Source organism: Amblyomma maculatum, chromosome 1 (assembly GCF_055883805.1).
Source record: "Amblyomma maculatum isolate TAMU_Amacu chromosome 1, ASM5588380v1, whole genome shotgun sequence".
Lineage (NCBI taxonomy): Eukaryota > Metazoa > Arthropoda > Arachnida > Ixodida > Ixodidae > Amblyomma > Amblyomma maculatum.
Window position 1 is genome coordinate 258,409,787 of NC_139344.1, and position 27,805 is coordinate 258,437,591.

Here is a 27,805-nt window from a genome sequence, read left to right on the forward strand (position 1 = left end):
CAGACAATGGTGGAACTACTGTGTCTTCGGTAATACTAAAAACTGTTTCTTCATTACGGCCGCTTTCAAAAAGAGTCGGCAGATGCGAGCCGTCAAAATGAACCTCTTGACTTCGGCAGTCCACGGTAGCGCCACAAGACTTCAAAAAATCCATTAATAAAATGATGTAATGCGTAGAGTGCGGTAAGACGACGAATTCGGCTTGAAAAATTGCACCACCCACAGACACTTGCGCACTACACACACCCAGAGGCCGCAACGCCTCTCCACTGACACCACAAAATGTTGAAGCACGGTCATATTCAAACATCACTTTGCATCCCAACAAGCGCCTAAACTGATTACTCATCACAGACACAGTCGAACCCGTATCCACCAAAGCTAATGTGCACACACCATCAATGAACACACGAATTTTGTTTTTGAGCATTGTAGTTGGAGGGATGTCGGCACACAGCACATTTCCAGCGGCCTCACCCCCATCGGTCACGCTGGTTAGTTTTCCTGACGGGGTAGGGTGCCTCGATGTAGCGCTGGTATCGAGGCACCCTATGACGGGGCGACATGGAGCGCCGCCGCGGTGATGGAACGACGCGCACGGAAGGCGGGTGGAGGAGTAACACTTCGATCAGATGCAGGGGAATGGTCGCGGAGATTCTCGTTCTGGATGTTGCGGTATACCCACGGGGAGTATTGGATTGCTGAAAAACGGGGCTGTATTGTCGATTGTTGGGCACTGTTGGAGGCGCCGGGCGGGTATAGCATGGCGGGAACCTGCTGCGACAGTACCTGGCGAGGTGACCTTCGACGACGCAGCGGTAGCATATCGGTGGGGAAGGTAGAAAATTCTGTTGTGGATAAGAGCTAGGAACGGCAGGCGCGTCGTAGGTCTGGCTGAATGCTCAAACTGCACAGGAATCCTGGTAGATCGAATTGAAGATCTAGGTGCACTTGAGGTGACGTCATACCTTGGGGCTTCAAGCATCGACGCAGTCGGGTTGGCAAAATGCATCGGCAGGTAGTCAATAGCAGCTGCGATTTCAGGAGCTTGGGAGATAGGCTGCACTTGATCGCTTGTGGTGGTGAAGCCGGCCGTCTAGAGACCCTCTGGACAGAGACCTCAGCAGACTCATGCAGGGGAAGCGGGTTGATCCGTAGAAGTTCTTCGCGGACGATTTGCCTGATAGTTGACAGAAGATCTAGTTGGGCGTGGTCATCAAGGCTGGCCACGGTAGGCACGTTGGCCAGCCGCCCAAATTTCGGCGCAATACGACGTGTTTTAAAAGCTTGAAACGCACGGATGTGTCTAATGACATCAGAGACAGTGTTAAGGTTGTCTTTGGCGATTAAGAAGTTGTACACGTCCGCTGCGATACCCTTCAAAATGTGACCGACTCTGTCTTCCTCGGGCATGTTGGAATTGACACATTTGCATAATCTGAGGATCTCTTCTGTATAAGTTGTACAAGTTTCATCGGGCAATTGAGCTCTTTGAGCAAGGGTCTGCTCAGCCCGCTTTTTGCTGGGAACAGAGTCGCCAAAACGCTGCTTTAACACAGTGGCGAACCGTTCCCAAGTCGTCAAGTTGTGCTCGTTATTCTCAAACCAGGTCATAGCCGTGTGAGTGAGAAAGAAAACGACGTTTGTTAGCATGGTAACAGGGTCTCACCGGTTGTACCGACAATGCCAGTTGTTGGGCGAGTTGGTGTGCACGGTGATCCATAACAACAGCGCGACAGACGGGACGTGGAAGAAAGGACACCAACACAGAGCGCTCTGTGTGGTCGTCCTTTCTTCCACGTCCCGTCTGTCGCGCTGTTGTTATGGGGTTGTACCGACTAACTCGTTGATAATCAAGTAGCCACGTTATGGGGTTGTACCGACTAACTCGTTGATAATCAAGATACTTTGTTGGGCGAGTTGGTACTTATTCATTATTATTATAAACAGCGCGAACACGAAGACAAAGGACAAGATAAAGGAAACCACAGTACAAGCGCTGACTCACAACTATGCCTAAGCCCGTGTTTCACGTGACTGTTTCGTTTTCTTCATGTTTGTTTTTCTGGGCCTTGGAGTAAAGGGCTTAGGCATAGTTGTGAGTCAGCGCTTGTACTGTGGTTTCCTTTATCTTGTCCTTTGTCTTCGTGTTCGCGCTGTTTATATTAAAGTTGATAATCAAGTAGCCACTTCTAAACGTCCTCACCTTCTTCTCCGGCAAACGGTCGTGGTTCCCGGTAAGGCTGGGACGGAATAGGGCTGGAGTGGGCAGGCATGCCGCCAGCCTGGCTTGCAGCGTCGCGGCTTGCACGGTTTGAGTCGGTGTGGTCCATGATGGTCGGGAGCGGTGGCAGTCCAGCGATGCAGCGACTACGTCGAAGCTCCAGTTGGTCTTGCAGCGCTGTAGGTAGGGATCGAACGGAGCACCTTCCACCAAGTTGTTACGGTGTAATAAGAAAGGGGTGTTTAATTACAGTGCTGAGGTAGCGGGACAAGATGAAGCCTACTAGCTCCCAGAAACCAACGCTTCTTCCTCCTCTTCTGCCACACCATCACAATCCTTCATCGTCGTCAGTAGCGTGACAATATATCGCTATCTTGTCTAACTAGCATTTTTGCCGTTTGAAATCTGCGATGACTGGCCGCGAGTCCAGGAGTATAGAAATTCCGTAATTTTCGAATATCCACATTAATCGAACATATACAATAAGCACGGTGCGAATAGAATAGCAAACGCGAGTCGTTTCTACTGTTCTCAGCCGCGGAATCTGCGACATGCGAGATAAAAAAAAAAAAAAAAGAAAAGTGGCTGTTCAAATTGCTTGATCTTTTGGGTACAAACAGGTGCAATTTTCAGTTCAATGCCTTTAAAAGGCAGACCATATGATGCAGAAATTTGTATTTGTATCAAAATGGTACAAACGGCGCAGCTGTCTCCCCCCTACTAGCCTTTTCTTATCAATAATGCCACGAAACATCAAACACCTTCTCGCTTTGCTCTGCTAGTTTCGATAATTCTCTTAGATCACTGCAACAAGTTGCATGCTACCTTGTGAAAACCGGACCAGACAGGTTTTCATCAAACTCTCAGTACTTACAGTTCTGGATTAAGGTGGAGGCTAAGTATGCTTCAGCCCGGGGCCTCATCTTCGAGGGTAGGAAGAGGAATTACATTTATTCTAACCTGCTTCGTACACGGAACCACCAATACCGAAACTTATGAGGTAATAAACTTAACGAAACTTTAAGTTAATAAAGTGAAGTGAAGTGAAGTGAAGTGAAGAGAAAAACCAAAGTGAGGAGAGGGAGCGCGCCTAATGTGACATTGTTTAGCTGTTGGGAGATATTGTCGAGGTACAAAGCCAGACACTCTGGGAGGTCCCTTTCCGGTGAGGTGCTCTGCACTTGCCTAGGAAATGGAGAAGAGTTTTTATTGGTGTCCTGTCAATCCTCCCGTCCTGTGGCGGTGGACAACATCGAAAAAATGTTACTGGAACAATACTTAAGATAACCCAAGTGGCACCGAAACGTTATAATAATGTTATTTATTTTTTGAGTTAAACGTTAATACAATATGTTGTTAATGTCATTTTTTTTCGAACGTTGCTTAAATGTTACGCACGCACTTCATTATAACGTTATTCTAACAATTCAAAACAATGTTAAAGTAACAACATTGAGAGACCGAACTCCGTAGTTGCTATATTATGCGCATGCAAGCGAGCAGCTTGTATGAAGAACTTTGTATGAAGAATGCTACAGGAGCAACCACAGCACAGTACAACATTGCGCATAACTATATATAAAGAGTGTTGCACTCAAGCACTCACCTGATGCTGTAAACCTGGGCTGATCCTTATATATGTTACCCATGAGCAGTGCCCTCAAGTGTTTTAGTGGTGAATTGTATATAAGTGCCATTTTTAAATGATTCTTAAAGCATATGTATAATCTGTAGCTGGCATGGTGTCACGATGTTTAATTGCAAAAGTTAGTTAAAGTCTATCATTACTGCTAAAGATCCGAGAAAAAGCCTTGAAACAGTAGTAAATTAGGTACTTGAAGGGAACATGTTGATCTTGAATATATTTTTAACGTTGTAGTAACGTTTTCATAATGCTATACATTAGTTCTTCCTAAACATTACTCTAACATTCAAACAATGTTAATGAAAAGTTTTGTCTTGACTGCCATTATAGCATGGTTATACTGTTTAACATTGAGCATGAATTTTTGTATTCATACAATCTTACGTATTTCCATGTTACAGCTGTGCTTGTTTTCAGCGCTAATTTTCAATTTTATATGGGACATTACATATATGTTTTGAACATACACACATTATTTGTTGTGTCATACAAATGCTTTATTGCTAACATTACTATTTAGTTATATAATAAACGTTGTGAAAACGTTTGGAAGTTAACAATAACATTAAATGTCATATTTTAATGTTAGATTCACACTATTGCATAATTAATAATGCTATTTCACCATACATAACAAATAAATAACATTATTATAACGTTTTGTGCTACCTTGGAAGTAAAAATAATTTTTCATCGCCACCATCACTCTCGCCCTAGATCTCTCAAATTGTTCCAACACTTCTTTTCCCCGACTTTAGAAGATGAAAATAAAGTTCATTACTACTTAGAAGAGGATAATGGGCCGTGTCAGGGAGAGTCTCGGACTAATCTCTTGATTGTTATCTCTTCTGATTTGCGCTCGTGTTCTGTGTTAGGATGAAACGGGGTATATTGCAGAAGTGTCGCATGGAAATGCATGCGTTTTAGCCCGGGGTTCCCATTTCCCTATTTTCCTTAATCCGGCCCTGGCTACTAAATATATTTGAAAATTTGCCTTTTAGAGTACACGGAGTTTTTGTAATCTGTACCATGCGGAGGTTCGTGAGAAACGCTGTCTCGACGTCCTATGCTTGCCGAATATTGTTCGGTGGACATTTCAACAGTGGCGGCAGTGAGATCAAATGCGATACCTAACGCTCCTTTTGAACAATTGTCAAGCAACTACTGTAGCTTATGGAAGTTATGAAAAACACTGTACTACGCAAAACTTCCATACCATCACTGTAGCGACAACAGAGCCTCATTATTTGCCGTTGTCAGATTTGCTCATTGCTATTCTGATAACCACCGTAACTTTCTAGAGCACTATAGCAGATGCAACGATGCAACGCCACTAGCGACACCTGTCTGAAAACGTCAGTTTGTGTACGGATGGTCTCGAGGGGAAACGCGCGGTGCTTGCTATAATGTTTGGCTTTGTTATATGTTTTTTTTTTTTATGTTTAGACAATTTGTCTACTTTAAAGAATCCACGTATCATCACCATCAACTCAAAGGCTGTGCGTTTCTCGTTTTTGTTGTGTTTATTGCAACGCTGCCAACCCTAGGGATTTTTCCCTAGATCTAGAGAAGTTAAACATTGTTTAAAGAAAAGGGGATTTTTTTTTTATATAATCTAGAGAAATTTTGTTTTCTCGATGGGTCATTTTTATTTCGTTGTGAAGCAGGGCTCGTTGCTCGCCGGTTCTTCACCACGCTTGGTGCGATCTATTGGCGTCACTATGGCCAATATGCGAGCCGCGTCGGGCGCTCTTCCCCCACTGGCATGGCGCCGTCTCTACAAAAAAATAAAAAATAAAAAAAAAAATGAGTGGATCCTTACTTGGGCTACAATGGCTAGAATACTGTACTTGGGCCGCGGTGCGCGTGCCCTCGTGGCGGAAAGGGCAGACCGGCAGACCGCCCTGGATAGGTGGCTTTGCCTGGATACGCGCCCGACCCGGTCGCGCCGCATAGACGCTGCTAACGCTGCATTCACATGGCTGCAAATCTGTCCGCACGTGGGTCGCATTCCACCTCCGTTCTTTGTATTCGCGGCATTCTTTGGTCACAGTAGGCACACATAGATTGGTGCGTTGCAGTCCGCTATAGCAGTAAATGTATTCTTTAAACTATTAGGTAAAAACACAGTCTACGCTTTATCTTGTACCGTCATTTAAAACCTCTCCTTTCTGTTTGTATGTACTGTTTTCTTGCAATATTCAATTATTATTTGATGACCATCACTTGTATACCCAGTGTACAATAAAGAGTTCTCTTGAAAAATGAATCGTTTAAAATTTACAGCTTTCGAAGTTGCTGCAACATGTGGCAAAAGGGTCTCTGGGAAATAACAGAGCATTTTTAACCGTATATAGGGAAATCTAGGGAATTGCAAGTTACATTTTGGGGGAGAGGTGGCTTTCGAGGTTGGCAGCACTGGTTTATTGTTTTATTTCCTCTGGGCAAGGCTGGGTACGCGTTGCGCCTGCGCCCCTGCGCCGCTTGCGACTTTGCCTTGAGCCTTGACTCAGCTTGCTGGCTGTGCGCTGTGGCGTCGGGGTGATTTTGGTGCGTTTGGCCGTTGGGTCCGGCGTGCAGGTTTAGGGTGGTTAGGGTTCAGGCGTCACCGAGCGCAATGTCATCTCGAAAGAGTTTGTTCGGTGACCTTGGCAAGGCAACCCTACGAGGTATCCGAAAATGCCCGAAGTGCGGCACCTACAATGGGACTCGCGGCGTGCGTTGCAAAAACAAGGCGTGCGATGAAGTGTTTCGGGAGCACGGCGTGCGCAAGCGGGGTGCTGACGCCGTGCGGTTGCACGCTCCGGCACCAGGCCAGCTTTTCTCCGTGCGTCTGCAGCGAGGCGAAGCGCGAACCTTCGTACAACTATCAGCCGAAGGTACCGCGCAATGCGAGGGGTGCCAGGGTTCATCTGCCTGCGCTCACGTGCAGGCTGCGCTGCGCTGCAGTGCCCAAGCTCAGGCGCTGCCGTTGAAGCCATCCGTCGTGGAAGCGCAAGAGGAGAGCGTTCGAGATGCCATCTGGAAGCTGGTTGCTTCCGAGGGCCCGCCGCTGGTGCAGCGCGTCTCCAAAGCGGTGCTGGTAGCCCGGCGCCAGGGTGGCTTCGTGCACGTGCGGCTCAGTCCCTGCCGCCAGCTGCGTTGCGCCGACTGTGGCCGCTCGAAGCAAGGTTGTGTCCACTCATACGCATGCATGTGTGCGCTCACCAGCGCCGACAAGCTACGCGCAGTAGCGCCTAAGCGACCTGAGCCATCACTGAGCTTTTTGCAGTGGCTGTCGGGCGTGACTGAGCGTATCAATGAAACAATGCGCTACGACCGTTCTGGTCGACCAGAACCTCTTGTTTTTCATGTGCACCAGCAGTTTTTTGATTGTCTGCAGCAGCGAATATGTGGGCGCCGGCTCCCTGCGCGAAAAGACGGTGTTAAGTGCACGTGGAGTATCACCAGCCCTTTGCACGTGCGCCACATTTTTGAGACGCCTGATGTGCCGCTAGAGGAAAGCAGAACCTTTGTCGAAAATCGTGATGGGACCTACGAACTCTATAAACCACCTTTTGTGTCTGACGAACCAGCTTGTGAAGGTGTTCCGCCGATCAGACCCCTGGAACTCAAAACGTTTTTGAAGGTGGGGAACGTTCCGCAGTCCGCGCCGTTCGTCATTGAGTGGACCCCTGACGTGCTTCCTCGCAGCCGAGTCGGAGAACTGCGTCTGAAGTTTGAATACGGTCATTTGCGAAATGGACACGTTGAGTTGAGACTGTAGCAGGCAGATTGTGTGCCATCAATCCATCAATATAAGGGCGTTGCAGTGTGGCGTGGTTGTCACTGCTGCTGTAGTGAAGCGCTAAAGTGTGGGGCGCATTACGCTGGCTTAAATGAGTTTGCATTCTAAACGAAGTGTTCGCAACAAAGCAGGAATCGCGTGGTGTGGCGAAATAGTTAACGCTGTGAATGTGCGTCTAATAAACACTTCTTTTGATTTCTGTTCTGTTTTGTGAAGTTTTTAATCTGTAAATAAAAAAAGCGGAGTCGGTGGAGAGCGTTATGGTAATTTGTTGCCATAGGATTCGTAGTTCGCCCATTGGGACGGTGCCGCCATATTAGCAAGCGCAGTGCATGATGGGAAGTCAATTGTGATGTTTATTCTCCATAGTTGTAGAAGCAGCGGTTCAGTGTTTCTTTTTGATGATTAAGCTAGTACTCGGCAGTGTGCTTTGCACGTTTCCGTCTGAACTTTGACGTTCACCGCTGCGGCGATGTCGTTCGTGGGCGACCCTCGGGGACGGAGCGGCAGTTGCACATTTTACGGCGGCTTCGAATACAAGAATCGAAGTGGTCCTGCCACCCTCTCCGTGGGCCAGTTTGTATACGTTCGGATTTCGCCCAACGACGATCCCTGTATCGCCGAATTGCAGCTTTTGTGGAAAGACCATCAGCACAGTGCACAGTTGGTCAGTGTTCAGCTGTATTTCTTGCCTGAACAGACTCCCGATGGCAGGTTACCCCACCAGGGCCAGGTAGATGTCTTTGTTTTCATGGATCTTGCTGATGCACCATGTGATGCAGTTTCGTGTAAACATTGTTATGTAGTTGTTCGCATGCCTCTCTCAGGTTTCTGAACGCATTACATGCTGCTTCAGAGCGTCTTGCAAGTGTTTCGTGTTCTGTTCACGTGAAGTTAGGTTGTGTTTTTGAAATAATTCCTGCGGCGCAAGTTCGGCCGAACAGAAACGCTTGCGTCGCAGGTTCGAAATGTGGCTCATACGATGGAGTGTGCCTTTTTTTTTTTTTTTTTTTTCCCTCGGCTAATATTATACGCACGAGCCACTTTATATTGTATTATTTTGCCCGTTGGTATAGTTCTGTTGACGTGTGCATTCTCTGCGCTCATGAAAATATGGAGCAAGTAATCGTCCTAATCTGACCTAGATATGGAATTCAGATTTAGCCCAGAATTTGTAATAGTCTGCTGTTTTAAATGGTACTGCGTGAGGTATTGCTGTATTCCAGATGGAGAGAAAAAAAAAACGTTAAAATAGAACGACCTTCAATTTTAAAGTTCGTGTGTGTGTTTAATTACCTGGTGTGTTGTCACCAAGGGCGTATCACCAGCACTAATTAATTATTTTCAGCTGCTGTCCTACTTTGTTCACCTTGTTTGTCATAAAAAGATCTGTTTTGCGTGCTAGACATTGCTGGTGATAGGAGTAAAATTGATGGAGGCAGATTTTTGACCGAAAATAACTTTAGGCAAGAAAACATTTCCATTTTTTTTTTCTTTCGGGAGACTGCTTTACGTTTTGAGTTTGTAATAATGAAGCTTGAGCGCACAAGCCACCTAGTTCGTTTCATAATGTTTTAGGATGAAAAAAAAAAACCGTGTCTTTCGCAAAACTTGGCAAACGCTAATGGCACAAGCGCTAGTTCCGTTGTGCTTGGCATATGAAAACAAAACAAAACAAAAAAAAAAACGCGAAAGCGACTAGGGGTGTTGGCTCGTCGCGTTGTTCGGCTTTGTGGTGTAAGGCTATGAATTCATTAGTATGCTTAAAATAAATAGTGGATTCATAGCCTCCTCTATTGGTGGATCTATACACATTATTTTCTTTCTACTGGATTTCGACCACCCCGTGATCTTTTAACGTGCGTTGGCATCGCACATGGAGGCCGCGCTTGTATGATTATATTTTTCCATTTGTTTAATATGTAGCCGTGGGAGCTTAACAGTCACAACATATATATATATATATATATATATATATATATATATATATATATATATATATATATATATATATATATATATATATATATATATATATATATATATATATATATATATAGTGTGTGTGTGTGTGTGTGTGTGTGTGTGTGTGTGTGTGTGTGTGTGTGTGTGTGTGTGTGTGTGTGTGTGTGTGTTTGTAGGCTTGCCTGCTCCGACTGATTGATGTCAATTAAGACACGCGATTAACCCTGGATTGGAACGGAAGCTGGGCGAAATCGGAAGAAGGAGAAAGGGCGATAGAGAAAAATACGGCGAAAAAAATTGTAGGCAGTGATACAAAGAAGCGTCATGGCACAGTTACTGCCTCATATTTAGCATACAATGCATAACACATGAAGGCTTTGCAGGCGCGACTGCAGTGTTTTGTCTTTCGCCACTGTTGTGTACTGACATGACCACTTGTAGAACGAGGGAGCCGTGCATGAGAACAACCGCTGCAGATAGTGTAATAAGAACAGGCATTGCGCAGAGTATATGCCACCTACAAAATAACCCTAAACATAAGGTCCCTGGGCCTGGCCACTGGCTTGTCATTTTATTTTTAGATTTTTTTCACCTTGGGGGCGGGGGGGGGGGGGGGGGGGCAAGTGCAGCTTGATTCATTTAATGTACAGAACAATGCGGGTGCAAAGAACAGCAGTGGTGCAGCTTGCAGGGCATGGCAAAATAGAGCATTAATTACTTTTTGCAGGCGGTTGGGGGAGCAGTGTTTGTACAACAGTAATTCTGAATTCCATAGCGTACGAGTTTATACCTTTCTCACAATTAATATAAGTTTGGGCATTTGGAAAGTGAAATTCTCTAGATTAACGGTGACATTTGTAAGCATCATGAAATATTGTCAGAACATTTACTACATAATTCGGAAGTTTAATCACATATCTTTCAGGTATTAATTTTGCATCTGATGTGCTTCATTACGGTGCCTGTTTAGCTCCTTTCCTCGTGGTATGGTTAGCATGTCTGCCGAGCATGAAACAGCTACAGCGGCGGTGGTGCAATGATCCTTGACTACTGTGCCGGAGTACCAGGGTCCGATCCCAACCGCCGGCAGCTGCGGCGAAACGGAGCGGCGTCCGTGGGCTGTGCAATGTCGGTGCACATTAAAGAACCCAGATAGTCAAAATTTTCAGTTCTCCACTACGGCGTCTCTCATAGCCTGAGTCACTTTGGGACGTTGAACCCTACAAACCAACCAACCAACCAACCAGTTACTGTGCGCTTCCTTTCCTTTTGACCAACCAACCCATGGAGAGTCTTGTGAAATGTAAGAATCATGTTACTGGTATAATAAATTGCTGCAGTTTCATGGGTGTGTTCATACATTTAGATAGTACTTTGAGGCAGCAAATAGATGGCAGTGAATTAAAACAGCTGGTTCATAATGTGATCTTGATTGCTTTGGAACCTGTGGTAATATTTGTGTTGTGGTTGCATACCGTACAATTATATATCCAGCCACAATGGAAGGCCATATATAATATTGCTCTAGAGTGATCAACAAGCAGTGTTGAATACTAAGAAATATTATTGAGGACACCAGCCATATGGGCGCTGCTAGTGATGGTTGAAAATTCTAATGTCACAAAAACCACATTCTCAAGTACATCTGTGAACTCTTTAATGTGCTGTGTTCACCCCACTGCATTTGCAGGAATTGCCTTTGCCTTTTGAGTTGCCTTGAAGCATGCCGTTTCAAAGATAATGAGGTTATTCTGTTATAATTCCGGACAACTTTGTTTTCTTTTTTTTCTTTTTTTTTGTTTTTTGTTTTTTGCTTTGCAGTGAAGACTGTTTATGGGTAGGGGGCTGTTCATTGCTCAGTTTTGGGTTGTGTAGAGGTTAAAGGGGGAAGCTGGAGAGGCCGTGCAGGGTCACTAGTGCTGAGATAGGCCACACCCCATGGCACAGGAACAAAAGCCCATCTCCTTCTCTTCTGTGTAGCCCTGGCTGCAAAACCATAAAAGGTTGTCTGGGTGTACAGTGAGAATTTTCTATGTGACATAGTTGATGTAATGTTTATTTTTTTAATGTTTTAGATTTTATGGCACATAAGCAGCTAAGGCTATCGTGCACCAAGCATGAGGTTGAACTTTCTTTTTTTTTTTTAGTTCACCTATTGGTAATGAATTTCCATTCCAGGAAGTTGTAATGAATAGAAGGAATTGCAGGAAGGCTTAGCTTATATAGGCCGTTGTATGTTACCATTGTTGTGTACTTCAGAAACACTGTTCTTGGAATTGTCTTTCCTATTTAGGTGGTATTTGCATGCATGAAGCACATGTTTATATCAGTTTCTTTTGCATAGCCAATCAGGACAAGTATTTGGTTTATTTGTCACGCGGCCAGACTACACTGCTTGACATTTGACCTCGCCTTTATGTACGTCAGTGGTCAGTGATACTTGGTCTCCTCTCGAGCTGCTGCTGCCTTGTGCACATCCCAGAACGCCTCAGTAAAGCGATCTTGGCTGTTTTGACTGTTTGGCGGGGACAATATTGTTGCGGAGAAGAAGATGGCAACAGCGCGAGAGGAGTCCTCGCGCTAGGCCAGACATTAAATCATTGTTCATCCTGTCGCCATGCTGTGGTGCCTTTTTTGCTTGTCACCACGTAATATTTTGGTGGAGGTGCGAGGTATGTCATCCCCATCCTCGCCTTGGAGCATCGACGCCATCTGTAAGCCGGGACCATTGACCGAGGGCCCTGGGACATCGCCGAGCAGCTTCGCCCCAGCCCTTACTGCCCAGACCCGACCAACTACTACCGCCCAGCCCCCAGCCCGGATCTGAAGACAAGGAGAACAGACAGACCAACCAGACCCGAGACGAAGGACCCGAAAGACCCGAAGGACCCAAAGGGACCAGACATGTACACGCAACCCCTGCCCAGCCGCTCGTTGCGACCTCGAGCCATCGGTCCCATGGACACTGGTGGCGGATGGTTGAACAGCTCCAGGGGAGGCAGATCATCCAAGCATCATCGTGTTCATCGTCATTGTGGTGGCAAGCACATCATTCTCTTCTATCTTTTCTTGAACATCTACACCATCACGTCACCATCGACTTCAACGAAACAATCGGGATGATCGCTCGGTGGCCTCGGGAAGTGTTGTGGAGAAGAAGATCGGCAGTGGCGCCGTTATTATTTTTTTTTCTTGTCACCTTGTAACAATATTGTGCGAGTGTCAACCACCCGGTGATACAGGGGTGGAAGATGAAAGAAAGGGGAAAGCATATGAGGGCAAAGGCATGTCCACAGTTCTTGCTTCTGGAGTGGCTGTCACCTGCTTAGCTGTTGTGTGTTCTGTGAAGCTACCCGTGTCCATTATTGGCTGTTTTAAGTATCAGAGCCCCTAGAAGTTATGACCAATTGTTTTTATCTGCTGATGCTGAAAAGAGCACACATTGGTGAAAAACAGCCGAACATGCCCCATAAATGAGTTGCTGTTGTCAGCATTGACTCAGTTACTAGTTACCATCCACCAGACACATCCATAATGGCTACAAAGCTATACATCTTTCTTAGAAACTTCATGGTTGAAGAAAAATTCTTCCTTGTCCTGGTTTCAAATCCTGGGCCACTGTTTGCCTAGAGCAGTCACTTTACTAATGAAGGCTAGCAGATCAGATGGTAAGGCAGGAATAAATTGGTCAGATGGTGTTGGTTGAATTTTTAAAGGAATCCCACAACCCCAAGGTGGAGTAGATTTCTAATAAGGGAGCAGTTAACAGTCTCCAATGGCGCTGCCCATTTGAAAAGACAATTCCAATTGGATCCCATTGAGTCCAGTTCTCTCTCGAGCTCTCTGCTCTGCTTCTAGTTGCGGCTGCATCAGGAAATCGACGCTTGTGATATTGTTAAAAATCTGGAAGGCCGAACACATTTTAGAATTTAGTTATCTTCATCATAACAGGGCTGCATAAGTGGTTACCACAATCAGTAGTTTTAAGGCGGCTTTTTTAAGGGCACAAATTTTGTTGTGCCTTAGTGCCGATGACATGCTGGTTGCATATTCTTGCATATGTATCGCACATGCAGTGTGATACATAGTCACACATATGGTATATACATTGTTAGTTGTGGGGCGTATGCTTGGTTCAACGTTGATCTAATTTCAAGGTCGTTTAATGGGAGCCGGATGAAACATGGTTAAACATGCAGTAGTGGAAGTTTCACTCTAAAATAAAATTTATGTGAGCCCCACCGTGGTGGTGCAGTTGTTAGGGCGCTCGACTACTGTGCCCAAGGATGTGGGATTGAATCCCGGCCTCGGCGGCCGCTTTCGATGGAGGCGAAAAGCAAGGCGCCCATATGCTGTGTGATGTCAGTGCACGGTAAAGAACCCCAGGTGGTCGAAATTTCTGCAGCCCTCCACTACGGTGTCTCTCATAGCCCGAGTTGCTTTGGGACGTTAAACCCCCCAAACCCAAAATTCATGTGAAGTTCTGAAAAACGCAGCAGGAAACATTATTTTATTTTAACTGCTTTCGGTGCATGACAGCTTTGGTTTGTTATGTGCGAATGAAAATCATCATTATTTTTCCCCGCATCCTGCTCTAATCTCTGGTCACTCATATAAACATTTTGCTGATGTCTGTACAACCAGTGGAGCCTGTCACATCTGATGACAAAAACAATAGATGGACTACTATATCAACTTATATTATACCCTGAAACAGGAAAGAAAACTCAGTATTAAAAATGTTTAATAAAAAAAAAAACACCTGAAGTTTTTTTAAAAACCCATTTGAACCGGTTCGGGAAGGGTCGAACCCAAACAAACTTTGTCTCTGGTGCCGAAACCAAACCTGAACCCGAACCGAGCCGAACCCAAAGAAATTTTGGTTCGACACCCCGGTTGTGAGTTCTTGTCAAACATGAGCTTGTTATGCGTTGTTTAAGCTTGAGAAAATTTTTCCTGAACATTGCATTGCATAGTTATATATAATGCAAAAAATTCCACTAGGAAGGGTTGAGGGATCTGTAGCAGAAAACAAGCTCAGAATTTTTTACATGTCAAATTAGTAACCTTGTTTTACACATGTATCACAACTAATATAGTTTTAAGCTGGCTCTGCTGATAGTTATTTAATATGAAACGACTATTTTTGAAGTAAATGTTACACATTGCCTAACGGTTTTTTTTTCTATCTTTAGTCATTACTCTAATTGTGAAATATGGTTCTATTATAAACATTTTGTTCTTCATAATTACTAAGAAGATTTTGCTTGGCTAACACAAATAGGTAGTGGAGAGTGTCTCTTTGTCAAGTTACTGACTCTTTGTAGCTACTTGAGATTGTTTTGCAAGTGAAACGCAAATAACCCAGTCACATATAAGGCATAGCTTGCTTCCAGTATCGTATTGGTCTTAACTTTAAGGTTTTCAAGACAGTTTGCTCACTGGTGAATCTCAGGTGCTGTTTAGCTTTATAGTTCTCTGCCCAACGGCAATGCCTGAATTTTTTAGTTCTTTATAGGATTAGAAGAAATGGAAATTTATTCCTTTTCAGACTGTTGCCAGTGTGAAGCTGCATCTTGCTCCTCCCTGTCAATTTTTTTCTTCCACCTTCCAATCTAAGCCTAACATTGTTCATTGTATTTCATTATTTACTCCATGATTCCTCTGGTAAGCCTTTGGTGCTGCAGTAGGGGGTTACAGTATTGGAGAAAATGCATCTTCATTGATACTATACACTTGCTTTTCTGAAAGGTAATTCTGTTTTTCAATGAAGGGGGATCTCCATATGAAATATTTTTCTGAAAAATTTTATTCAATTCCTACTGAGCGAGAGGTCCTGAATTCAGTTCCAGCTGTGGTGGCTCCTTTCTGAGGAAGCAAAACGCCAAAGGTGCCCATGTGCTGTGCTAGCTAGCTCACATTGCGGAACCTCTACATTGCTCATGTTGCGGAAATAAATCCGCAGCCCTCCTCTGTGGTCTCGCTCATAACCCGTATGTCGCTTCAGGACTTGAAACCCCACATTTGCACAACTCTCTCCTCAGTTCAGTTTGAACTTTTTGTGCCATTTTGTGCCACTGCTTGTTACATCATAGCTTCTACTCATGGCTGAACTCTGCCGCTGGCTAGGGGTTGAAAGGGATGGTTACCGGTCTTTCAGTGGACAAAATGAAATAGGAAATGCTCCACAACACAGCTCCCCAACTGTTTTAAAGCATATTGTTTTATGCCATGAATGAGCGACCTTGCATTGGCCCAGGTGCTCTCAGCATTTAGAAATCTTAGTTTTTTTTCTTCAGGCAGGTATTTTGTGTGTGAGAGCCAGAACTTTTTCTAGGAGCTGTGTCACCTGCATCAGTGGATAAGTGTGCTTCCAATGTTGTGCAGCATGAGGTGCTGGCAGCCTCTGAGAAAGCTGTGCTACGCCTTGAAGACTTTGTGGGCTGCATCACGGACGAGGTGGAATGGAGCCACGGCCTGCTGGCAGGCCCACCTACGGGGGGAACCTCTTCCCCCGGCGTGGTGGTGCTGTCATACCCGCGTTACTGCCGCTACCGGGCTCTGCTCAAGCGTCTCGAAGGCAACTGGCCGCCTGAGGGTAGTCTTGCCCTGCTCCTTGGTGCTGACCAGCTGCTGCCGAGAGGTGGCAGTGCCTGCCGCTTGCTCTTCTGTCGGGACACCTTTGATCATGAGGCACTCGCGCACAGTGACCTCATCTGTGACCACCTTGGTATGTTGTTATCACCTTTTGTAATTAACCAGTGCTACAAACTGAGAAAACAGCTTGCACCAGCTTGTGTGTGGGCTGTTTACAAGACTCAAGTACAAGTGTGAACTACCTTCACTTGTACTCGGGTCTTTGCCTGGTTGTTGCAAAATAAGTGACAACTATGCCCTCGCGTTTCTGTTGTCTGGACAGCTTGACTGCTATGTTGTGGTGGCCAAATTGGCTCTGAAGCCTTGGATACCTAAAAGCAGCAGCCTTGTTTGTGTGCATTCTTCTTAGCGTGAATTAAATTGAAAAATTACGACTAAGTGCTTCTGCCGGTGTAGCTTCCACTGCAGTTTTCTTAAGTTTAATGTGGGTTGAACTGCTCGTAACAACAGGCATAACAGTAACTGGTTGCTTGTGCTGCTATGCATGGTGCCTTCTTCAATTGACGATGAAAAGTAATAAATAGCTTTGATGCAGACCACATATCAGTTGCTTAAGCTGCAAGTTTGACATGTTATATGAAAATGGTCTATGTAAATTACTTGAGGCAACAGTACTTGTACTGATTTACTGCCAATTTGACTGGGTACAGAATTAACAGGCATGGTTCTTGAGATTTCTTCGTACCCTCAGGCACTTCATCAGTAGCTTGTGACTTCCTATTTTGGTACTGTCAGACAGTGGTCTGCACGGCTCATGATATGCTGATGCACCTTCATGCTTTGGCATCATTGCATTCTTCTTTTGTTGGGACTGCACATCAAAAGAATTTTGTGCATATGTCATTGTGAGAATATATTGTGTATAACTATAAGAGTGTAAATGTGTAATCTTAGTTGTGTGTCTTCTGCTCTGAATGCTGCTTAAGACATTAGGATGAACAGATCGCCACGCAGTATGTGCCTACAACCTCTAAATAAATTACACTTTCTACTCTCATGATGTTTCAGTATTGGTTTCTTCAACTGAAGATGGCTGTGATGTCAGAGGTGGCTGTGGGTTACTTGAAGCATGTAATATAATGTCATGTCATATAATGTTGCGTGAAATGTAATTGCTGATGCAGCATTTGCTGTCTATCTGGCTCTTGTAGCAGGCTGGAGCTCTTTTTAATGCCCTGCCTGACTCGCCTGACCTTTGACGTCACAGGCATCATTGAGCTATTGAAACCAGAATTTGAAACGGCGTCAAGAAGGAAACCTTTGGTGTCTTTACTGCTCTAATGTAAAGAGTTACAAGAGATGGAAGATGTGTCCTGGAATACATCATGCATGTTAAGGACAGACTTAGTGGCAGTTCTTTGTTATTCTCGGAATGCTTCATTCATTATTCAATGCAATTTTTCACTTGGCTCGATGTCTGCCAAGGTGTATTTACCTCAAATCATCCTAAGCAGCACTTGCTGTGATCAATTTCTCTATAGCGTGATTACCAGCCTGGTGGTCTGTAGGCCATGGAAAATTGCAATTATTATTAAGTTCAGGTAATACATTCAGTCCCGGATATGTCAAACCGAGATATGGATATATAGAATTATTGCTTATATCGAACTCTCTGAATATTCCCTTGAAAATTTCATGCAGAAGTATTGCGGTGTTCGTGTTTATTGAACTTTGTTCAGTAGAAGGTTCACTATAGCAAACTCTGCATCGTGCCCGTGCCAGGGGCATTTCAGAGCATGGAGCTTGGTCGGTTCTGCGGCCTTGTGTACCTGCTGGCAGCGCTAACGCTGTAAAACCCCATAACAACATGAACGTCAGGTCGGATTGAAGTGGCTTGCATATTGCTTTCAACGCCACATTGCTATCATGCGGAGAAGCCAGAGTTCGGTGCACTAGTTGTCATGCGGTGAACCAGCCAAGCCCATCAAGGGCGATGCAGAAATCAGTTGTATTCTAATTTATAATTTATTGCATTTATAATGTACCTGTAGCAGAATTAGACCTTTTGTGATTGGCACAGGCTTTTCCCATAGCACTGGCTGCTGCAGCTTTGAGCCCAAACTCCAATGGCACTTGTGCGGTGTGCTGGGGGGGGGGGGGGGGGGTATGCATGTATGTAAGCTGTTGTGCTAGTTGTGCATTCACGCGGTGTGGGACACGAGCAGCGTGAGCTTCATCGCTCACGTCAGTTTCTGCCAGACATGTGGCGCATGCGCTTGCGGCTACGGAACAGCACGTGAAGGTGCACCTAGTGTATTCCCCTTTTCGACACCGTGTGCAAGGTGGCACTTGATATGTGGATGTGCTAGAGTCACTAAATAAGTTTTCAGAGTACTGCGTTACGTTTCCCTGTGCTGCCTGGCTTAGAAGAAATATGACTACCACTGCCCAATGTTGCAGGAGCAGCAGAGAAAGTAACCTGGACAGATTTTATATGGGGTGGTGGGCTTCATTATCTTGTGGGATATTTAATAGGACCTGCACTCATAAGTGAGCCATTGCTCAGCGAGGTGCAAAAGTTATATTGTTTTCATTTATGCTGAGTGCATGTTCGCATTATTTCTGAACTTAGCTACTCCAGCTATGTGGAAGTGCAATTTAGCCTTTATAATAACGATGTTGCGAAGGCATCTACACTGGAAACCATGGACGCAGTTGCAGGGCTGTAAACTTCAGTCGAAAGCAGCCATGGCGCTTCCAAATCCTGTTGCGGGGATATGTTTAGGGAACTCTGAAAACTTATCATCAGTGACTCTATGGAGCATGCTTGTACCACGCAGGTCTCCATGGCGTAGCCGCACTTGCGGTACGACGTTCTGCAGGAAGTGCGCCGTTATCCCGGGCGCACCATATTCACAGTTCTGGGTTATAGAGAAATCCTCTGTTGCTTGTTTTATGTGTCAAATTATCAATATGTCAAACTATTTACGGAAACTCTTCAGTATATATGGCATTGACCGTATTCATTGTTTTAGCATGTTTGCAGTGAGGCAGAGATGATCCAGAGGTTGACATGTGCTGGCTGCTTATTTGTTGAAACTACAATCATCTGAATTATTTTTGACCAGCTTCATGTTAGGCATAATGTTGGCCCATTAGCCTGTTTGAATTGCATTTGCTTTAGGTGTTACTTATGCGAAGGGATTGTGACTAACAGTGCTTTATTGCTGTAAGTCACATCACTTGCACATAGCAGGTGATGTGATTTACCCTGGTTTTGTAGCATTTCAACTTCCAGTCAGGTTAAACATTTGTCGTTTTTATTTAGCTGCAGGCTTTCCTCTGTTTTTATAGCTTTTAATGTCTGTTTCTTTCCTTGTTGTACGGTTAACCATAGGCTAGAAAATGCTTATGCTGTGTCATTTCTTGGGATATGCAAATGGAGGTATCATGAGTCTAGGTATGGATGAATTGTACAGTTTAACCCCGTTACAATGAAGAGTTCTCATTTATTACATTATTATAGCTGCAGGTGACCTTGGCTGCAACTGTCATATGTCTATCGCTGTGAATACTAGCGACAACATTTATTGTATTTTTCTATGCTTAAGTTTTTTGGGCATGAGTGCTGTCTCCTCTTTTCTATCATTTCGCACCACACAAGTAGGCACAAATTTTCCAGAGGTTTTACAAGCATAATATAGCCAAGTTCCATTGCCTTATTTAGGTAAATGGAGGTGCATCTTTGCAGAAAGCCTCAAAATATTAGGGGTGCACCTTATAGAAAGGTGTGTCCTGTACATAGGAAAAAATTATAATCTGCCACTGATGTGTGCTAGCTGCACCAAGGAGATGGAGACTTACTATTTGGAAAAGTTTCTCCCTGTGCTATACGACATTATTCCTCCACGACTTGCTTTCTCACAGCTCATAGCGCATACGATGGAAGGAATAGGTGTTCATATGGATGTATTCATGTTGACAGCAGGGGGCAGTATATTCGGTCAGTGTAACCATGTGTATGGACATCAAAGGCACCCATGAGTGTGTCCAGGGCTCAAGAGGGAATAGTAATATGGACACTAAAAGATGTCTTTTGAATCTTTAGCTCTATATACAGGGCCCTCAAGCTGCATCAAGTAGTTGTATCAAGCAGAAGCTGAAGTGAGACTCTTTGGATAAGCAAAGAAAAGATGGGAATTAAGTCCGAATTTTTGTCTTGCATTTATTTAAAAAAGCTGCCATAAACCCTATAGCTTATTTGCTGCCACTGCATTTTACATCCAGGAAGTGCGATCACGAATGAAAAATACAAGAGAGAAAGTGACATACTGGTGTTATCAGGTGCTCTGTCTTTCTGCATGCCATCAGTGTACGGAACAAGGTGCCTCTTTGGGTTGTTGTAGGCCAATTTGAGGCTAAGTTCCAAGCATTCTCTGACTCATGATGTGCTTAAAGCACAGTTTCTGTTTACCACCTTTTATTCAGTTTTCTGCTCTTGCTCTTCTATTGCTAAAACATTGGATGATTGTTAATCTACAGTTCATGCTCCTGTTTTTTCTATCTTTACCTTTTTTAATGCCATTCATTTGCATATCTTGTAAAAATGGTAAGCCCGTGCTGTGTGTTTTACTTGTGCGTATATGTATTCCCCCTTCCCCCTTACAATTATGCCTTCACAGTGCCACAGGAAATGTAAATAAGTAAGTAAAAAAATCACAAGGCAGAGCTTCGATTTTTCTTTTGTTTTTTGAGTAACACGTGTCTCGTAAAATGTTGATGGCCAGTAGTATGTGTCGTGTGAATGAGTCTTGTAAAAAAAAGAAAACAATGTACTGACAGCAATCCTCTGACCTACTCAGGATTTGAAATCCATGTGTATATATTACTCATCCTCAGTGTTTGGTTGTAATGCATAGTCACATATAATTTGCAGTAACTTCAAAAATGCATGACATGTGCAGGGGAAGGCAGGTTGAAAAAAAAAAAATCACTGATCTTGTTTTGCAGCTCCAGTGGAAAGGGGTCGTCAACGAAAGCGCAGCCGCAAAGCTAACTCTGGGTCTGAATCCTCCGAGGAAGGCAGCTCGGAGATGATAGTTGCTGCTTCAACTACACCGTTGAAGCCTTCAGTACCCCACAGCAGAGCCAACCAAGACAAAGCAGCACATGTCAAGCTGGAAAAGGTCAAATTGGAAAAAATGTCCCTGGACAGTATTCCAAAGAGCAAGCCTTCCCCAGAGAAAAAAGTTCAGGACAAAGTGCCTCTCGACAGAATGCCCCACGGCAGGATGTCACAAGACAAGTTGTCACCAGATACTGTGTCACAAGACAGGAAGCCACATGACACAATGCTACTGGACAAAACACGAAACGGTGCTGATGAGTTTCTGCGGCGCCTTTTCCAGTTCATGAAGGAGCGCAACACCCCCATTCAACGTGTGCCTCATCTGGGGTTCAAACAAAGTAAGCTGCCTTTGCTGGCCAGTTTCTTTAGCGCTCCCGGGAACACAGCATCAGAATTGGTCCTCAGACTGCAGTACAAAAGCTCTCATTTGCCCAAGCTGTATGCTGCAATGTTTTTTCTTCTATTTCATTTAGTGTTGAATGTACGGTTACTGTTTGCTGTTTTCAATTCTTTGTAGAAGGACTATGAAATGATAAGTAAAGTTGGTCAAGATTATACAAAGTAAAAAATCTTTCAGGTAGGCTCACTGAAATCAGCATCAGTTTCAGAATCAAGTGATCTTCAAGATGTCGAGTGTTTAATGCTTATAGTTTGAGCATGCAAAATATTTTGGCACTATCATTTGAAACAGTGGCATAATTGGCAATTAAAACTGCAGTGGCTTTCAGATTTCTCTGCAGCTCAGTGCTGTATGGAGGGCACATAATAACGTCATAGACGATGCAGGTGCATTTCCCACAGAAGACAAACCTTTCGAGGCCTTGTTGGCTGCATCCGATAACTCACCATAGTGTGGAGGCCCAGGTAGTGGAAATTAGAAATGTTACTGTCTGTGACGTCATCACTGAGCTTTTCATCACTTCCCTAATGCGGTTAGGAGAAATCCAAGTTTAAATCGCCGAAAACATCTTCAGTTTGAATGCCAGCACAAAAAATGTTCGCATCCTTTTTGTGTAGCCTGCATAGACTTGAATCCTTGAATATTGCAGAATTCTAAAGAAGGTGATGCAGCTGGCCTTTAAGGGGCTTTGGCAGGGTAGGCAGGTGTAGCTAGTTTCAGCTTTATACCTCAAATTCTGCTGTATATTTAGTTTGAAATTAAATGATGTTTTAGCAATGCTTACAGCTTTAACATCATACAGTTTGCTTACTGCAATGTTGTTTTTCGTTTTGGTACTTGAGTGCTGAAAATTAGGCTGAGTGAGTGCTGAGTGTACTTTTCTCAGTAGTAGAAAATAGTATGACCATAAAATTTCGCAGAATTCCCACATGTTAACTGTCCCCAGTTTAACCTAAAAGAACTTGGTCAGAGAGAAAAAAAAAACAAAACAATACTCCTATTTGTCATCAAATGTAAGTGGGTGTATTAATCTTTTTTTCATGCTTATAACAACTGTAGTTATAAGTTATAACTACAGTTGTAGGTTGAGGGGAAACAGGATATTAACGTGATAGCATTAAAGGCCCCGTTCACAGAAAATCTGGCATAGCAGTTGGCATCAGGCGTCGGCGTTGTGAGCGAAAAATCACGAGCTGCCAATTCGGTCTTCTCCTTTCATATGAGAGGGTGACATTAGAATCAGCCTGCCAGGACATTTGAATTCATGTTACCCTTATGCCACGCACTCACGTTTATAGTACAGCTTGGTTAAAGCAGGGCTTTATATGTCGGGGGGTAGCCTACGCTGTTGCATCATACCTTAAAAGTGGAGCTTAAGTGTCCCCCATAATTCATTTTTTGCTTTCTTGACATCTTCCCCAAACCTTACTTAAGGCCTTTCTTTCTTTATTCTTGTTCCTTGCTGTTTGAGGAGCTGCGAAACTCTGCCTTCTTGGCATTCTCCTTATCAAGTGGGTTGAGAGGGATTTTACAAAAGAGGTGGTGTGAAATGTCTTCAAAATAGCATATAATTCATCATTCAGACCTGTCAAAATCACAATCACAAGTTGCAATTTTTACTGTGTCAGCCTCAAGAAAACAGTGGCATGTTGTTTCATTGATTCATAGATGTTTTGTATCCTGTCATAGACACACCTGCCCAAAAGGCCGTTTTGGAGGCTGTTTTCATCAGTGTATGCCTCAGGAATGCTCTTGTTGAAACTACAGTTTTACCCACACCATGGAGACAGTTCTTGGTTTGGCTTGTCGCTCGTATCTTCCTTCACAAATTGTCTGCCATTGAATTTTACCTTCCTCATCCACTTCGTAACCATTCTTGCCAAGATTGGGCACGGTAGTGTAGAGAAATAAATGTAAAAATCAACAATGCATTGTGAAAAAGCTATGTAAATAAAATAAAAACAACATGTAAACGCCCACTGGTGGTTAGGGTGCTCGACAACTGTGCCCGAGGATGTGGGATCGAATCCCGGCTGTGGCGGCTGCTTTTCCCTGGAGGCGAAAAGCAAGGCACCCGTGTGCTGTGCAATGTCAGTGTATTATAAAGAATCCCAGGTGGTTGAAATTTCCAGAGTCCTCCACTACGAAATCTGAGCCGCTTTGGGGCATTAAACCCCACAAACTACAAGCCAAAAATGTAAACAAACACATGCATGTGCCAAATTCTAAGTGGCTTGAAGCACTCCTCGGCGCTCGGTGATGTAATGAGATCAAAAAATGACATTTTTGGATGGTTACTCTACCAATACCTCCTTAAGTGGTAGTTCAGCATAAGATGTAGCATGAAATCCCCGCTTCCATTAAGCCACATGCAGTTTATGGCTGCTTACGGTGTAGTGGTTCATCACAGATATATTGGTTAGTGCATATTTATTGTCATGTATGAGGATGACAGTTCATCTGAATAAACATTCATAAACTACCGTAGAATGTTTGTGGTACGAGCCACACTGGGTCAAAAAAATTATGTGGGACACATAAGATCCGCCTTTAAGGGTATGACGTGATAGTGTAGGCTAGCTACGAACCCTCATATAAAGCCTTACTTTAACCAAGCCGTATGAATGTGCCCGTGTAGCCGAGAGGTAACATGACTTCAAGGGTCCTGGCAGGCTGATTCTGATATTGCCCTCCTTTATGAAAGGGGAGGCCCAAGCTGGCAGCTCCTGCCAAACGTAATGTCAGGCAACCCTAAGTCCGTTTAGTACATGGCCATGCTGTTAGTTACTGCCTACCAGCACCATGCTCATGTTTTTTCAGTCACAACGCCAGCGCTGGCAATGATGCCGACACTGGATTTTCTGGTGAACGGGGCCTTCAGTGCTACTTCATTAAAACATCTGAAATGAACAATCTTTATGCAGAAACATGGGAAATGCATTCACAAGGATCTATTTCCAAGCTACAAGATTTATATACAGCTGTGTGGTTACAGCTCACTACTCACTACATGTACAGTGCAACTGGCATGTGGGCTGTGCGACCACGCTCACTTGTGAAGGCAGCAATGTATGCGCTGTGCACTGACTGATTCCTGTGCTTGCAGCACAACTAAGTATCACAGGTCGGCGATGTGCAGGCTGCGTGCTACCGCTAACTCACAATGCGTACCGCACAACTTGCGATTGCTTATCGTTTCGTGTATAATGGTGCAGGAGTCTATTTGGAACATATTATCACGTGCTTGCACAGCTGTGGCTTGGGGGGATCAGTGTTTGGAGCGCTCGACTACTAAGCTTGCGGACCTAGGCTTGATTCCAGCTATGGCAGCCGCATATTAATGACAACTAAATGTAAGGCAGCCATGTGATGTCAGTGTACAGTAAGGAACTCCAGGTGATTGAAATTTCCGGAGCCCTCTACTATGGCATCCCTCATAGCCAGAGTTGCTTCGGGATGTTAAACCTCGTAAACCAAACCTAAAACATAAACCAAATCATATGAGTGCAAGGCTGTTGTGAATACAAGCAAGCATTTTTGTTACATTTTTTTACATTTTTTTTTTCATTAGTGTGTATTTTTTACCTATGTACAACTTAGAGACAACTATTAATAGCTATTTTGCTTGCCATTTATTGACATTGACATTTATTTTTCTATTTCTTGTTGCTCACAGTTGACCTCTACCATTTCTACCAGTTTTCTCAGCGTCTTGGTGGTTATGAAAAGGTAGGCCCCGTTTCTTGTGTTTATTTCCTTGTATGTGGCATTTCTGGTTGGGATAGATTGACTTAATTTTTCAGGATTTCCGGCTGACGCTTAAAACCAATGCATTCCCATGGCAGGTGTGATGGAGAGTGAAGCTGAATTAGGAGCTAAGGAAGGATAATTAGGCTGAAGTCTTTTTCAGTGTATAACAGGGTGTTTGTATGGGTGCGAACTGTGATGACATTGCTAAACTGGTGGAGGGGGTTGCACTTCTTAGCTTGCACAAACCAGCCCTCCCTTGGTGAGGTGTTTCATTGACTTGGCAGTTTCTTTAGTGTGTTTGCATGCCTGGAAACTTCACATGTTTTGCCCTGTGTTATTGCCTCTGTTTTTAACTGGTGTTGGTCACAATGACAGGCTGCCTTTTTCCCACTTCGGCCTTTTTATAAGCAATGGCAGCTATGACATGTCACCTTCATGAACGGCAAAAGGAAACTAACAATGCAAATAGGGTCTGTGAACACTGAAACAAGTGGCACAGAGAAAATGTAAATACAGTGCAGGGATGATGGCAATAACTGCATAGCCAGACTAATAGAACCGGACTATAACAGAGGGGTGGAGCAAGCAGTGCAGATGTGCTCTTGTTGATGCACACTGAGCCACTGTTATTGTGCATTAGTGACTTCCTGCTGGCCGGGCTAATATTGGAGGGATGGAGAGAGCTCGAGCAGCTGGTGATGGCATCTAATTCTTTTTCCAACGGGCTTAAGCTAAGGTTTAAGTTACGATGTTGAGCTGGCTGCACCTCATTACGGCGTGCAAACATTTAAAACTGTATATTTTAGCCGTAGCTCATGGACTTTATGCAGCGAAATATGTTCTTGTGATTCCTTTCACAGCACTACATGTACCTGTGAAGCAGTAACATGGAAGTTTAGTGTCTTATTCTTATTGGTGACCAGTGACACCATAATTGTACAGCATGCAATGTGGGAAAGACAGTTGAAATTAGGAAAGGGTTCATATTTGAAACTTTATTGAGCAACCATCATGCACCTCAAACGAACATATACAGATGCTGTCAGATGTAAATGGAAGGTGATTTCTCTGTCCTCATTTCATGCATTCACAAATGGATATATGCAGATTAATTGTCATTATGGAAACTACAGAGTGCGCTATAAATTTCAACCATTATGCTTTGCATCTACAGAAATCAAAACTTTTCAACAAAGCTGCCTTCTATTCACTTTTGACAGCACCTGTATGTATAGCGATATTGTGAACTTCATGGAGCCCAGAGGCTTGATTTTTTGAACAAAATAGGCGTCACTTGTAATTCGAAGATAGTTTTCCGACCGGAAGTTTGCTTTTTCAGCTTGAACAGGATGACAGCAGGCATCACCACCACAACTAACCAGCTCTTCACCACTGTGAAAGGCCTCATCTTCGTTTCTAACGCAGTCAATTAAACGGGCTGGATTGAATGGCCTTAAAAACTTTTTGTTTCCTAATTGTTGCCACTTGAGTTGATGGCATGCTCTTTGCTTTCCTTGCCATTGCAGTGGTCTACTAGGAAAAGTGTGCTAGGTAAGGCATGCTGCATAGCGCGGTTAGAACAGGACAGTGGCACCATTCATCACAGCCCCGATGCCACTCGTGGTGCAGGGCGAAAAGGGGAAGGTGGGGCATGATATCAGAGAGACCTAATGATTGGTTGCTTGTCATGCTGAAGGTTGATTTCATCAGGTTTAGTGAATTCGTCACTTTTAACAGTTTAACAGTTTTCTACTTGTTTCTTCTTCTTTTTTCTCTTTTATTAAACAAAAAATAACCTTTTGATGAAATTTATCCTTTAATAACACGACTTGCAGCTACAAAGGAGCAAGGTGCCAGTACTTCTTGGTTGTCAGCCTACGTGTTGCTAATGCAACCATGTGCATTGTTTTCTTGTGGATTGTGGATTAAAATGAAAGGCAAAAAGTAATCATCACGAAAAATTTACTGCACAAAAATAGTTATTTTTTTGTTGCGCAAACTTTAGATAGCGCATGTTGCTCAGGTTGTTTTGGTTCTTGCCAAAATGTGTAACCTGCAGCAGTCGGTCAATTATAGTAGAAAAGAACTGCACCATAACTTTCAGATTAGACTTTAACATCATTAACATCATTTATTTAAACCCAATAATTGGGCACTGGTGAGACTGGTGGTCGAGTCCTCTTCAGGCGGCCTCCTTAGTTCAGGATGCCGGCAGCCGCTGCTATCCCGCGCGCTAGCTTGATCAGCCGTTGCTGATCTTGCAGTGTGAGCTAGGCAGAGCAGCTTCCCAAGAGGAGACAGTGGAGTGG

At 44.0% G+C, this 27,805-nt stretch overlaps 2 protein-coding genes across 3 annotated transcripts in view; both read left to right on the forward strand.

Annotated features, from left to right (window-relative positions):
- Nucleotides 1-6,284: 6,284 nt before the first annotated feature.
- On the forward strand, nucleotides 6,285-7,239 carry LOC146206313 (uncharacterized protein C2orf42 homolog). The gene is given in 2 exon segments (XM_084590969.1): nucleotides 6,285-7,038; nucleotides 7,040-7,239. Coding segments are annotated over 2 exon segments (615 nt in total). The 5' UTR covers nucleotides 6,285-6,486; the 3' UTR covers nucleotides 7,103-7,239.
- A 394-nt stretch (nucleotides 7,240-7,633) lies between these two features.
- Nucleotides 7,634-27,805, forward strand: part of LOC146206314 (AT-rich interactive domain-containing protein 5B-like) — a 65,215-nt gene continuing 45,043 nt past the window's right edge. The window contains exons 1-4 of one of the 2 annotated variants that reach the window (XM_084590964.1): nucleotides 7,634-8,389; nucleotides 16,009-16,351; nucleotides 21,229-21,684; nucleotides 25,423-25,475. In XM_084590964.1, the coding sequence (XP_084447090.1) occupies nucleotides 8,129-8,389; nucleotides 16,009-16,351; nucleotides 21,229-21,684; nucleotides 25,423-25,475 (1,113 nt within the window). In that variant the 5' untranslated portion in view covers nucleotides 7,634-8,128. Of the gene's footprint in view, nucleotides 8,390-9,517; nucleotides 9,548-16,008; nucleotides 16,352-21,228; nucleotides 21,685-25,422; nucleotides 25,476-27,805 lie in introns of those variants that run through there. The other variant, XM_084590965.1, reaches the window with a different exon arrangement.